This window comes from Ascaphus truei, chromosome 2, assembly GCF_040206685.1.
Source record: "Ascaphus truei isolate aAscTru1 chromosome 2, aAscTru1.hap1, whole genome shotgun sequence".
NCBI lineage: Eukaryota > Metazoa > Chordata > Amphibia > Anura > Ascaphidae > Ascaphus > Ascaphus truei.
The window spans coordinates 20,763,342-20,777,743 of record NC_134484.1 but is presented as its reverse complement, the minus strand read 5'-3'; the positions used below and the strand labels follow the sequence as shown (position 1 = coordinate 20,777,743).

Here is a 14,402-nt window from a genome sequence, read left to right as displayed (position 1 = left end):
GGGGGGTGAGGGAGGGCACTGACAAGAGGAGGAAAATTCCACTCCAACTCCTCCCGTGGGGCTGTGAGAGGCATTCACAAGTGATAAACCCTAACCGGATGAGGTTACTAAACACACTTTTCAGCAACGTTATTTATAACATTTGTCTAACGCTTCTTACTGGGAAAAACAAGTTAACTTAAAAGTGGTGGAAATAGAAGAATGATATTGTCCTTAATATTTAATGTTATCACAAAAAGTTAGCCCAGGAGAAGAATTCATTTTCTTTAAATATGCTCCAGTATTTTCTTGTGAATCAAAAAGGTTTCTTTTAACAAGGGTGGGTTATCCCAACATACAGTACAGTACAGAACACACTGGATTTTAATGAAGCTCCTTTAATGTTAAGTACAAATCTGAGCATTGGGTTCTACGCGCTCTTGTAACGGTTACCGAGCGAGACAAGAATGTTATTAATCTCAATTAAATCATACATCTCTCCCCATTCACAGCTTGTTACATTTAGCGTTTTTGTGTAGTTAATAAAAATCACATGGGAAGAACGCAGCAAGTAGTTCATAGTTATTTGGATATTTTTGGTACAGATCTGAGGGAATCCCAAAATAAAACGAGCATTTATAGTGAGAATGAACTAATGGCACGTATTCCTTCTTTGTATACACGACAGTGCTACGAATAGAACGGATATAGCACAAGTGTTTGAACTATAAAAACTTACATTATTGGTCACTTACATGAAAAGGCATTTACTACCCATATCATACAAATCTAATAGTCACACAGGGCTCAGAGATCAGATTGGTATGATAATGACTTCATTTTAAGTAGCAATGCAAAGGGAAACAAATAAGGGTAAATTCTAATAATATACATGTGGTTTAGCTAGGATTAACCCTTACCCCATGGCTGTACAGTTAAAAAAAAAAAAACATGGTTTGGTGTAACCATTGCACTGATCCACAGAAGAACAGAAATCTGATCTGGAGACAGATGCAATCTTTCTGTTGTCCTTAATGATCTCTTGGGTCATCTGCTAAAATGTCACAAGGTGTTACTGACATACTGTATGATTACATGGACTGCACACAGCTTAACCCCTGCATTCATGGACTGAGGCAAGCATCAAAATGTCAGTGAATAACCTTCAATGTTGCAGTAGGATGCAGTGAAATATTTTCAACAAGCCAGAAGTGATGAGCAAAATAGATTTGAAAAAAAAAAAAAAAAAAAATCTCATTATTCACCACTTATTCATTTAATGTTTTAAACAGGGAAAAAACCCCAGTATAAATAAATCAGACAGGATCGTACATGTCTCTCGGTCATGTAACAGCTTTTCCACTATTTTTAATTTCATACTGTTGCTTAACAGCTTTGTAAATAAAAGGCCTGAAACTATCATTCTAAAACAACCATCAAACATGATGTGGAGAAACATTGCTTTTGTTAAGGATTTCATAAAGGTAACTAGTAAATTTGACCATTGTCACTTGTGTGTTTTTTTTTATCCCAGTACAAACTTGGGAATAAGATTAATGCCAGTGTATCTACCCTGGTAAGCGATTTCAGTTCACGTGTTCATCTCCAAGGAAAGAATGTAGAAGTCCTTAAGTTTTAGTGACTATGGACGAGCTAGAAAGTAGTTTTAACATTATTAATACCACCATGTTTCTCCCCCCCCCCCCTAAATATTCTTTCAGAAAAGTAACAAATGTTTTTAATTTAAGTAAAAATAATTGTTAGACCACGTGAGTGGAACGTGGATTTAATGAAATCAGTAGACTTTCATTGGGAGGCTAAATCAATGCATGGGTGGGATCACTTAGAATTGCTAGGTGAAATGTGTCAGCAATACTGTGCCGCTTTCACTATGGACTAAGGTAAAATATACACAACAGAACTGTGGACCCACTCTGCTGGAGACTGTCAGTGATCCTAAAAAGTCTTGGACACACAAAGTTCAAAATGTCATAAGAAAACATGGCATCAGCTTGTAAACAAAATAAAAATCAATATTTAATATTTCTGCAGCAAATGCAGAAAACGATTCTATTACATTAGGTCTGGCAATGCATGTAAGAATATGATCAATGGGTCAAGTACTGCAGTAACAAAAATGTTCAGAACAAATGCTCAGAAGTTTTGAGACTTGAACTCTGCGATGGATAGAGGGGACTTTGTTCAATCCATGTGTTCAGGCTGATGAGGGACAGGTGATCTGTGAAGACCACAAACTTCAGGATTTTCTAAATGGACTTCCAAATTTTATTGCAAGGGAAGTTAGCTGCATGTTCATGTTGCATGCTATTTATAAAACACTGCCATGTGGTGTAACATGTAATCACGTGATTATATTGTCCCTATAGCAAAAACAACTAAATGTTTATCAACTCCATTTAATGGCTGATGAAAAGGCTTGCAATGCATACTGTAGTACAACATTTTTCAGAAGTAGCTTATGCTCTGCTTTACAGTATGTCGGTCTTAGTTTAACATCTTTGCTGTTCCCCACTTTCCCTTTAAGTTAGGAAGCACATCTTCTTTCACTTATTGGAAGATTGTCACAGGTTGTGTTTGTCGCAAACAGATTATGGCATTCATTCCAGTGATGAACGGAATACTTACTTTGGTATGGATGGTAAAGCTCTCTCGCTTTCTGCAATAAAAAAAAAGAAAAAAAGAAAATAAATGTTTTATTCTAACATTTCACATAAAACGTAAACGGGAAAAACAGTTTAGAGACAAAATGTTAACAGTACAGATTTGAATTTTTAATGTATGCAAATCAGACACACTGGGGGAGTCCCAGCACTAAGGAGCTGTCACATAGAACATGCGGGTGAGATTGGTTTGCAGTAGCCAGTGACTTCAATACATTGTCATTCCCATTCTGTGTAACCCTGTGATCTTCAAATGGACACAGGTATGAATGTAGTGTGTACTATTGGAAATGATAAACCTTGTGCGTGCGTGTGTGTGTGTGTGTGTGTGTATGTGGTATAAAACAGGCACACCAAGTCTTCGTACAAAAATACAAAAAAGTTTATTAGAACAGATCAATGTTTCAGCTCACTGCAGAGCCTCTCAAGCAGAAGCGCTGATATGTTATGTTGATACCTGTACTATCATTTTGTGGAAGTTGGCACCCAGGCAGCTAAGCATTTACTTTAGTGAAGTGCACCTATACTATACTAATATATATATATATATATATATATATATATATATATATATATATATATATATATATATATATATATATATATATATATATGTGTGTGTGTGTGTGTGTGTGTGTGTGTGTGTGTATGTATATATATATATATATACACACACACACACACACACACACACACACACAGTTAGGTCTGGAAATAATTGGACACTGATACAAGTTTTGTTATTTCGGCTGTGTACCAAAATAAATTCAAGTTACAGTTAAATAATGAATATGGGCTTAAAGTGCAGTCTATCAGCTTTAATTTGAGGGTATTCACATCCAAATTGGAGGAAGGGTTTAGGAATTACATCTCTTTAATATGTAGCCCCCTCTTTTTCAAGGTACCAAAAGTAATTGGACAATTGACTCAAAAGCTGTTTCAGGGACAGGCGTGGGCTATTCCTTTGTTATTTCATCATCAATTAAGCAGGTAAAAGGTCTGGAGTTGATTCCAGGTGTGGCATTCACATTTGGAAGTTGTTGCTGTGAACCCACAACTTGCGGTCAAAGAAGCTCTCAATGCAAGTGAAACAGGGCATCCTTAGGCTGCAAAAAAAAGAAAATCCATCAGAGAGATAGCAGGAACATTAGGAGTGGCCAAATCAACCGTTTGGTATATTCTGAGTAAAAAAGAACGCACTGTGGGCTCTGCAACACAAAAAGGCCTGGACGTCCACGGAAGACAACAGTGGTGAATGATTGTAGGATCCTTTCCATTTTAAAGAAAAACCCCAGCCAAGTGAAGAACACTCTCCAGGAGGTAGGCTTATCATTATCCAAGTTTGCTATAAAGAGAAGACTTTACGAGAGCAAATACAGAGGGTTCACCACAAGGTGCAAACCATTCATAAACCTCAAGAATAGAAAGGCCAGATTAGACTTTGCCAAACAATATCTAAAAAAGCCAGCCCATTTCGGGAAACACATTCTTTGGACAGATGAAACTAAGATCAACCTGTACCAGAATGATGGGAAGAAAAAAGTATGGAGAAGGCTTGGAATGGCTCATGATCCGAAGCTTACCACATCACCTGTAAAACACAGTGGAGGCAGTGTGATGGCATGGGCATGCATGGCTTCCAATGGCACTGGGTCACTAGTGTTTATTGATGATGTGACAGAAGCAGCCGGATGAATTCTGAAGTGTATAGGGATATATTGTCTGCTCCGATTCAGCGAAGTTGATTGGACGGCGCTTCACTTTACAGATGGACAATGACCCAAAACATACTGCGAAAGCAACCCAGGAGATTTTTAAGGCAAAGAAGTGGAATATTCTGCAATGGCCGAGTCAATCACCTGATCTCAACCTGATTGAGCATGCATTTCACGTGCTGAAGACAAAACTTAAGGCAGAAAGACCCACGAACAAACAACAACTGAAGACAGCTGCAGTAAAGGTCTGACAAAGCATCACAAAGGAGGAAACTCAACATTTGGTGATGTCCTTGCGTTCCAGACTTCAATCAGTCATTGCCTGCAAAGGATTCTCGACAAAGTATTAAAAATGAAAAATGTATTTATGATTGTGTTAATTTGTCCAATTACATTTGAGCCCCTGAAATAAGGGGTATGTGTATGAAAATGGTTGCAATTCCTAAACGTTTCATACGATATTTTTGTTCAACCCCTTGAATTAAAGCTGAAAGTCTGCACTTCTATTGCATCTCGGTTGTTTCATTTCAAATCCATTGGGGTGGCGTACAGAGCCAAAATGATGAAAATTGTGTCAGTGTCCAATTATTTACGGACCTAACTGTATATATATATATTTATATATATATATTTATATATACACACACACATATATATATTTATATACACATACATATATTTATATACACATACATATATTTATATACACATACATATATTTAGGGAGACAACACAAAAATTAAGTAGCGCTAAAGAGGATGTGAAATAACCCTAATAAATGCTAAATTATAATAACATATTTAAAATATTAAAATAAATTAAAATTACCACAATTTAACCTAGTAATATCTACAAACCATAACGTGATAGTGAAAAAAAAAGGAAAATCCAAATTGAATTTTCCACTCAAACAAAAAATCCAGAGAGAAATATAGTCCCAATAGAAGATCCAGGGAGCGTCTTTGCAGCTTTAAGGGGAGTATAGCCAACCACTTTTGGAATCTATGAACAAAAAACAAACAAAAGCGCAAGCTCCATAGCACGTAACTGAGTAAAAAATAAGGTACATTTATTTAAAAAATCAGCAACCCATAAGAATGTGCACTTACAGGATTTTAAACAGAACCATTTGTGGGAGAGAAATCTCTATTGTGGTCATCTGCGGTGGTAGGGTGAGTCCCAGGTTTGCAGAGTGGATGTAAACAGCCCAGGTTCACCATGAACTCCTATCCCGAATTGGCAGCAAGATATAAAGGCATCCAATGCCTGCACGTCCTTTGCTCCCTCATACAATGGTTGCTAACACTTGAAATTACCGCCAGCCGGAGCGCAGGGAAGCCAGGGACACCAAATACACCAACACAAACACGATGACGTCACAGCTCTACGCGTTTCGTCACACTGCGGCGACTTTGTCAGGAGTTATGTGATTGTCAAGGACAGCCAATTAAATAGGCTGGATCAAGTAAACCTATTTTCACATTGGTACTAACCACTAATTTCACCACAAATCGTATAACTCTAAAATTACTATAAATATCAACATTACAATGAATAACAAAAAAAATCAATAATTATGTTGTTCGCATCATACAATGAAAATAGCTAAAACTAAACAATTTAATTATGTATAAACTCAACTAACACAATGACATGTTAGAGAAAGCTGTCCCACTATTACCAATCTAAGTTTCATCAAATATGGAAGAAAAAAAATAATATATATATACCAAATTAAACAGCTTTCTCTTGTTGTTATTCATTGTAATGTTGATATTTACTGTATAGTAATTTTAGAGTTATACGATTTGTGGTGAAACTTAGTACCAATGTGAAAATAGGTTTACTTGATCCAGCCTATTTAATTGGCTGCCCTTGACAATCACATAACTCCTGACGAAGTCGCCGCAGTGTGACGAAACGCGTAGAGCTGTGACGTCATCGCGTTTGTGTTGGTGTATTTGGAGTCCCTGGCTTCCCTGCGCTCCGGCTGGCGTTAATTTAAAGTGTTAGCAATCATTGTATGAGGGAGCAAAGGACGTGCAGGCATTGGATGCCTTTATATCTTGCTGCCAATTCGGGATAGGAGTTCATGGTGAACCTGGGCTGTTTACATCCACTCTGCAAACCTGGGACTCACCCTACCACCGCAGATGACCACAATAGAGATTTCTCTCCCACGAAAGGTTCTGTTTAAAATCCTGTAAGTGCACATTCTTATGGGTTGCTGATTTTTTTAAATAAATGTACCTTATTTTTTACTCAGTTACGTGCTAAGGAGCTTGCGCTTTTGTTTTTTTTAAACATATATTTATATACACACATACATACATTATATATATATATATATATATATATATATATATATATATATACAGGTAAACCCCGTTATAACGCGCCTCGTTATACCGTGGTTTTCACGTGGCTCCCGTTTAAAAAAAAAAAAATTTAATTTAAATTTTTTTTTTGCACACTGCACACACTCTGCTCACACTCTGCTCACACTCTGCTCACACTCTGCTCACACTCTGCTCACACTCTGCTCACACTCTGCTCACACTCTGCTCACTGCTCACACTGCACTGCACACACTGCTCACACTGACACACACTGCTCATTGCTCACACTGCACACACACTGCACACACTGCTCATTGCTCACACTGCACTGCACACACACTGCTCATTGCTCACACTGCACACACACTGCTCACACTGACACTCACTGCACACAGCCCTCAAAATACACTCACATGTCAGCAGCCCACCCCCCCTCACATGTCAGCAGCCCCCCCCCTCACATGTCAGCAGCCCACCCCCTCACATGTCAGCAGCCCACCCCCCCCTCACATGTCAGCAGCCCACCCCCCCCTCACATGTCAGCAGCCCACCCCCCCCTCACATGTCAGCAGCCCACCCCCCCTCACATGTCAGCAGCCCACCCCCCCCTCACATGTCAGCAGCCCCCCCCCCCCTCACATGTCAGCAGCAGCCCCCCCCCCTCACATGTCAGCAGCCCACCCCCCCTCACATGTCAGCAGCCCACCCCCCCTCACATGTCAGCAGCCCACCCCCCCCTCACATGTCAGCAGCCCACCCCCCCCTCACATGTCAGCAGCCCACCCCCCCTCACATGTCAGCAGCCCACCCCCCTCACATGTCAGCAGCCCACCCCCCCCTCACATGTCAGCAGCCCAACCCCCCCCCCCCCCCATCCTCTTGCAGCAGCAGCAGCAGATCTGGCTGGGAGGACACAGACACGTTGCCACGCACCGCAAAACCAGGAGGCTGGGAGGGAGAGGGAGGGGGGCAGGTCTCTGTTTTGGGGTCACCCCTGTGCCCTGGCTGGGAGTGAGGGGGGCAGGTCTCTATGGGGGATCCCCCCTCCCTGTGAGGGGCAGATGAGGCTGGACAGAGGCAGCCCTGTCCACTCCCAGAATGCTTTGCTTCTAGCAGCATCTGGCTCCGGTCCCAGCTTTCCTCCTAGGGGGCTCCGTCTCCATTTTGCAGCCTCTCTGCAGCTCGGACTTGTGACCGTGAGTACACCGTGCTGCTGACATGTAACCCACCCTCCTGCACCCAGAGAGGGGCACTGCCCTGCGGGGGGCATACCTCGGGGGTGGGGTGGGGGGGGGATGGAGGGGGCTGAGAGGGAGAGGGAGGAGGGATGAATCGCCGCCATTTTTTTAAAACTTTTTAATTTAATTAACTCCCTCCCGATCAGGCACGCGGCGGCCATTTAAAAAAAAATAAAAAATAGCGCGACCCCGTTACTAACGCGGTGGTCTCGGGGTGGACCCCGAGGACCGCGTTATAACGGGGTTTACACATATATATATATATATATATATACACACACACACACACACACACACACACACACACACGTTTTACAGTGCTGCCTTTTATGTACTAGGGTGTTGTGTAAAGCAACGATGCTTAGAAAGGAGAATGGCAATCCTTTTTGTGCAAAACGCTATTTTCTTTACCTGCTTTCAAAACCAATAACCCAAATACCAAAAACAGGAAATACAATGAAACTGTAGGAAAGCATTTGCCATATGAGGAGTCTCTACTTTTGTAAATGCTTTGACGTGGGCACAAACTTTGTTTAAATGGTTGAGCTGATACCACTAGGACCATTCCCAGTTTCACCAGACACCACTGGGATCGACCCTGGCATTAGTGAGATCACCACTGGCATCACCAAGTGCCATGCCCAGAATGAGAAATAAGGATGATTAGGTATGGTGACCAGATTTCCCGGTTTAGCCAGCACAGTACCGGTTTTTAGGGCTCTGTCCTGTCTTTTTGAGGTGCTGTTCCAGTTTTCTATTGCGGCCGGCAAGCTCCGGTTCCACCATGCGCGACCGGCAAGCGCTCTTCGCGCATGCGTGACATTTGTCCCGGTTTTTGCCAGGACAAATATGGTCACCCTACCATTAGGAAAGTCACCCATTTTCCATACTTTCGCTAAAACTTGAATTGACATCATTTTTAAGTCTATAGTATTCCGTTCTGCCTATCACAGGCATTTTGATTTGCCCACATGACTTTTTCATCCATAATATAACCACCATTTTTTCCTGTATAGCGCTGACCGGGGATGCAGTGCTGTGCATAAAATTTTTGCAGGCACCGGTCACTGCCCCGCAAATATTACAATCATTGTTTTCAGAGTAGTGCCCTTACTCAGGAAGAGGTGAGTGACAATGAGAAGATGTTCCTTATTCAACGGCATTTTCTTATCATATTCAAATATGCGTGCCCTAGTACAGCGGTGCGCAAAGTGGGGGGCGGGAGATTTTTCTGGGGGGGGCACGGGGCGTTGCAGGGGCCCGCGCTCTTCCCCGAGGCATTCAAATTAAATGCTGGGGGATTGCGTCAGGCCTCTGCAACGCTATTACTTACCGCGACTCTGCCGGCATCACTCGTGTCCGGGGGTTATGTTACGTCACACGCATCAAATGACGTTGGGGGTCACGTGACGTGACCCTGCGGCGTCATTTGACGCTGCATCAAGGTAAGGGAGGGGGCGCGAGCACCAGCGGAGGGAAGGCAGGGGGGCGCAGCTGCAAAAGTTTGTGCTCCGTTGCCCTAGTACTTACTGTTGGCTTATAGAATAGGACTATTCATCCTCACCTCACGGCAAGGCAAAATATGGTAATCAATTTTGCCCTTATTGACTATTTGGCTCACGTTGTTCAACCTCCATTGTATCTGTTATAATCCATTTTGACTTGTCAGATGTGTCAGAAATCAGTTTAAGGAAATTGCGAAATCTGCTAACTTGTAGAAAAGATAAGAATAGGGCAATTGTTTAAAGAACATTTTGGGTACAACATGGAACCTATCAAGGTTATAGGCTTAGTGTCCAGACTTTTTGAGAAGTAATTTCCAAGGATGAGAAGTTATTGTCTCATTCTCTTAAACAAACTGCCGAGACATCTGTCTTTGGATATTTCATTTGATATTGGATAAGAAGAAACGCACAATTACAAATAAAGAACATTTATTTTCAAATGGAAGATGAGACTTTGTAAATAATTCGCCAGAGTGAGCGGTGCAGCGTATCACCGACAGCTGTCTGAACCAAGGTTTGAGGCACCTGTTGTCCTGAAATATAAGGGCACCCAAGCAAAGCAGAACACGGTGTGCTCATTGTTTAATATTACTGTACAACCCTACTTTAGATTATAAAAGGGGTAGCGGCAGGAGAATACATGATGACCAGTAAATCCTGCAGTCCGGACTTATGAGTGGAATGGCAGGTTCTGTGCATCTGTTCCTGTCAGCTGAGAACGTGTTAGGAAGATGTGAACATACAACATTGCGAACTCCTGCTGATTCATGTAATAATCCCAATTTCTTTTTTGCCGGGAAAGCACAGGCCACATTATTTCCTTCCTGGTGTTGTAGTGTGGCATTACATACATTAGTAAAGAAATAGACCTTGAGATATACTCATTAACCTCTGGGGTTTCTTATGTACAGATATTGGTTTCTAATCATGCCTACAGTGAGGGAACAGAGCTTCCTTAGGGGGGTTACTACATTGTTACTCAATATGATAAGCCTACCCTTATATACCCTTCATAATGGCAATAAATAATTCTGTCAGTGTTAGGTGGGCACCCCCCTACCCTATCCAGTTACCAAAACATTATTTTGCATCAATATTTATCCAAAACAGAAAAGTGTTAGAAAATGTCACAATGGATTAGGGGACCAGTATTTCTTTGTTTTATTAAGTTAACATTGAAAGGATAAAATCTCTACTAGACTGTTAAAAAGCTATTGGTATGGCTATGGTCCTGACAAAATGAGATATGACATGTCCTTTACATCTGGGTCCTGCAGGTGAAAAACAAAGCAATATATGTCATATGAAATAAAACTGGGATGTCAGCCAGTAGAGACAACCTGTACGTACACATCAGTGTCAAACCCACCATGAAGTCCTATACTGCAGCCTGCCCTGGGCAGTGTCAGAGAATGCAGCACAATGATGGGGAACTTCGCCACTGTAAAACTAAAACAAGCCTACACAAACATAGGAAAAAAGGTTACAAAAAATACAACACATATATAAAAAGATTTGATGGATCACATAGTACTGCCCAGCGGAATATGTTGGCGCCATACAAATAAAAGATAATAATAATAATAGTTAATATTAAAGCCATGAAAATAGAAGTAATTCATCCTGAACTGACGGAGCAGAACTCATCTATGAGTAATGTTATTTAGGTACAAACAGTAAGATTACATGCCAACATGCAGTACTATGGAAAAAATTACTTTAAAGAAACAATGCAAGGTTGTCTAAAAGAAAACAAAATCAACCCTGCCACTCACAAGTAATAATAATTAATATGCCAAATTGTACAGCAGAACCCATGGCGGAGGATGGCATCCCTTTAGAAACAGACGACAATACCAAAACCAAGAGCCATTCCAAGTAAGGCTAAAGCCCCGCTCCCAGAGTCAGCGCGCCCGCACTGCAGACAGGCGGGGCGCTGACATACACAGACCGCGATATGTGGTCTGTAGGGAGCCGGAGCGGGAGGTGGGCGGGAGTGGGAGGTTTGAGCTGGAGGGGGGGCGTGGCTTGAGCGGAGGGACCCGCTACTCTCCCCCCCCCTCCCTCCACGGCTCGGGCTGCTGATTGAAGGTAAGTAAAGCAACACACACAGACAGAGGCAGGCACTCACGCACACACATACACACACACAGACAGGCACGCACGCACTTAGACACACACACAGACAGGCACTCACGCTGCTTTCACTCCACACTCCTCCCCGCTCCCCGAAGCCTCTCCTCCTCCCGAAGCCTCCCCTCCCCATTGGCTCACAGCCATACCACGTGACCCGTCAACGCTAGGGATCACCATTCTCTTGTATCCCATAGCGGCTGACGCGCCACAGCATGTAGTCAGCTGTGCAGCCAGGGGGGACCGGGACCGGCTCCGCAGGATTCCCCTGCTGGTGGGGAACTCGCGTATGGCCGCCCGCGCCACCGAGCGCAGCGGGACCGAGGCCTAAGGGTTCATGGATCTGTCAAAAGGTTTTCCACCTTGCCACACACTATAAAATAGACACTTTTTTGGTAGTTCAGAGCCAGTTATATAATTAGACTTTTCTTGGCATTGCAGAGGACTCCCACTAGCCTGTTCTTGTGCAGACCCCTCAATGATCAACCATAAAAAGAGATGGTTACCTCCACCATTTTGTTTGATTGTACATTGATGTCATTTGTGACAGAAGAATAATCCTTGAACACCCTGCTTTTCTAGGCCTTTTTGTTATTTTTTTGTAAAGAGTCAGCTGTTATACCAGAGCAAATTAGTAACATATTTAAAGAATACTATGAAATACTATATAGCATGGGAAATATAAATATAGAGAAACAAATAAAACTATCAATAATTAGTGGCGAGCAATTGGAATTGATCAATTCTCCAATCACACCCGAGGAAGTCACAGGAGCAACCAAGAACCTGAAAAACTTCAAAGCCCCAGGCACTGACGGTCTCTCGGGAGAATACTACAAAATGCTTAGAGAAGAGATAAATGAATCACTGCCCTCTAGTGAAATGGCCCATATTAAAATAATTCATAAACCCGGGAAGAACCCACTACTACCCGAGTCATATAGACCAATTTCCCTGATCAATCAGGACATCAAACTCTTTACCAAAATAATGGCAGACAGATTGGCCTAGATACTACCCGCAATTATACACGTAGATCAATCGGGATTCATTAAAGGCAGATCCGCGTTGAAGAATATAAGAAAGGTCATCTCCGTAATAAAAGGAGGCACAAATAAATAAATTAAAGCACTCATCCCTGATGGCCATCGATGCCGAGAAAGCATTTGACAACATACATTGGGATCATGTTATACTTTGGAAAAAATTGGATTTAAAGGGAAGTTTAATGATGTAATAAGGACCCTATATAACAAACCTAAAGCTAAAACTATTGGGGCTGGATGCCTGTCCGAATCCTTTGCACTACACAGAGGCACAAGACAAGGATGCCCGCTGTCCCCCTTACTCTTTAATCTTGCTATAGAGCCTCTAGCCCACTTTCTGCGACAGCTAACAAAATTTGAGGGAATAAAAGATGGGAAAAAACAATTTAAAATTAGCAATGCGCAGGGACTATATTCTTCTATTCTCATCTAACCCCAATAGATCATAAGAGAAAATCCTTGAGACTATCACAAGGTTTGGCTCCTTTGCTGGATTTGAAATAAATGTATCTAAAACCGAGCTCATGTACATAAACACACAAGATAGAGCCACAAAAAACAATAGACTACCGATAAAAGTAACAAAAGGCCCAGTTTAAATACCTAGGAATACACCTAGAAGCAGATCTCACGAAGCTATATGAAAATAACATCAAGCCAATAGTTTAAAAAAAATCCTGGAAGAGTTGAGATCCTGGATGACATTCCCACAGTCCTTTTTTGGCAGGGCATGTGTCATAAAAATGATATTCGCAAGGCTGCTATATCCCCTCCAAACACTCCCAATACTAATCAAACATAGCGATGTTAATGAACTAAAAATAAGGGGATGAGTAAATTCTTTTGGCAAGAGAAAAAAAAAACCGAGAATAGCGCTAATAAAATTACAGATGACCAAAGAAAAGGGAGGAATTAACATACCAAATATACAAGATTATAACCTAGCCTGCATACTAAGACATGTGGGGGATTGGACCCAAGAAAAAGATTATTACTCCTCCCCAGAATTAAAAAAAAACACTTTCCGGGTAAATTCACACTGGCAGAACTACTACACACAAACTGGAATAAAATGTCCCAAGAGATCAAATCCAACGTACTAATCAGGGATCCAGTGGTTACGTGGCAAATAATTAGGAAAAAGTTTACATTGTCATACACGATTTCCAGATTCCTACCTATACAGGGAAATCAAATGGCTCCCCCCCCCCTCCGGGAAAAGAACCCAAACCACTTTAGCAGTTGGGGAGAAAAAGGAACAAGAAACCTAGGAGACATTATAAATAAGGAGAAGAATGAGTTTGTCATTCATTGAGCTAATCTCAACATATAATATACTGGAAAATCAGGCATTCCAATACATCCAATTACTAAACTATGGGAGAAAACTCCAAGGCTACAAAAAGCATATACTAGAAACAATGCAATAGACACCTATTTCAGCCAAGACACAGATACCAGATACACGCTAGCTGACATATAAAAATTAGAGACCAAGACACAGAGGAAAAAAAAAAACAACAACAAAATCGAGAATCATGGCAACAAGACTTCCAAGAAGTTCAGACGATGGAAGATCTAACTATTGGATATGCCAGGACTTGTAAAATAATTACATCAGAAAACTGGAGAGAAATGCAATTCAAGATAATGCATAGGGCATATATACCCTTCAGACAAAATCACGAACATAGAAGCAGACACAACGAAATGCCCCGAATGCAACCTCCCTAATAAATCTAACCTCAAGCACTGTCTCTGTACAT

The 14,402-nt window shown here is 41.5% G+C and overlaps 1 protein-coding gene across 19 annotated transcripts in view; it reads right to left on the bottom strand.

Moving 5' to 3' along the window:
• PTK2 (protein tyrosine kinase 2) overlaps window positions 1-14,402 on the bottom strand; it is a 338,626-nt gene that overhangs the window by 100,494 nt on the left and 223,730 nt on the right. For all 19 annotated transcript variants that reach the window (XM_075581727.1, XM_075581721.1, XM_075581682.1 and 16 more), the window contains one exon: window positions 2,626-2,656. In XM_075581727.1, the coding sequence (XP_075437842.1) occupies window positions 2,626-2,656 (31 nt within the window). The remainder of the gene's footprint in view (window positions 1-2,625; window positions 2,657-14,402) is intronic.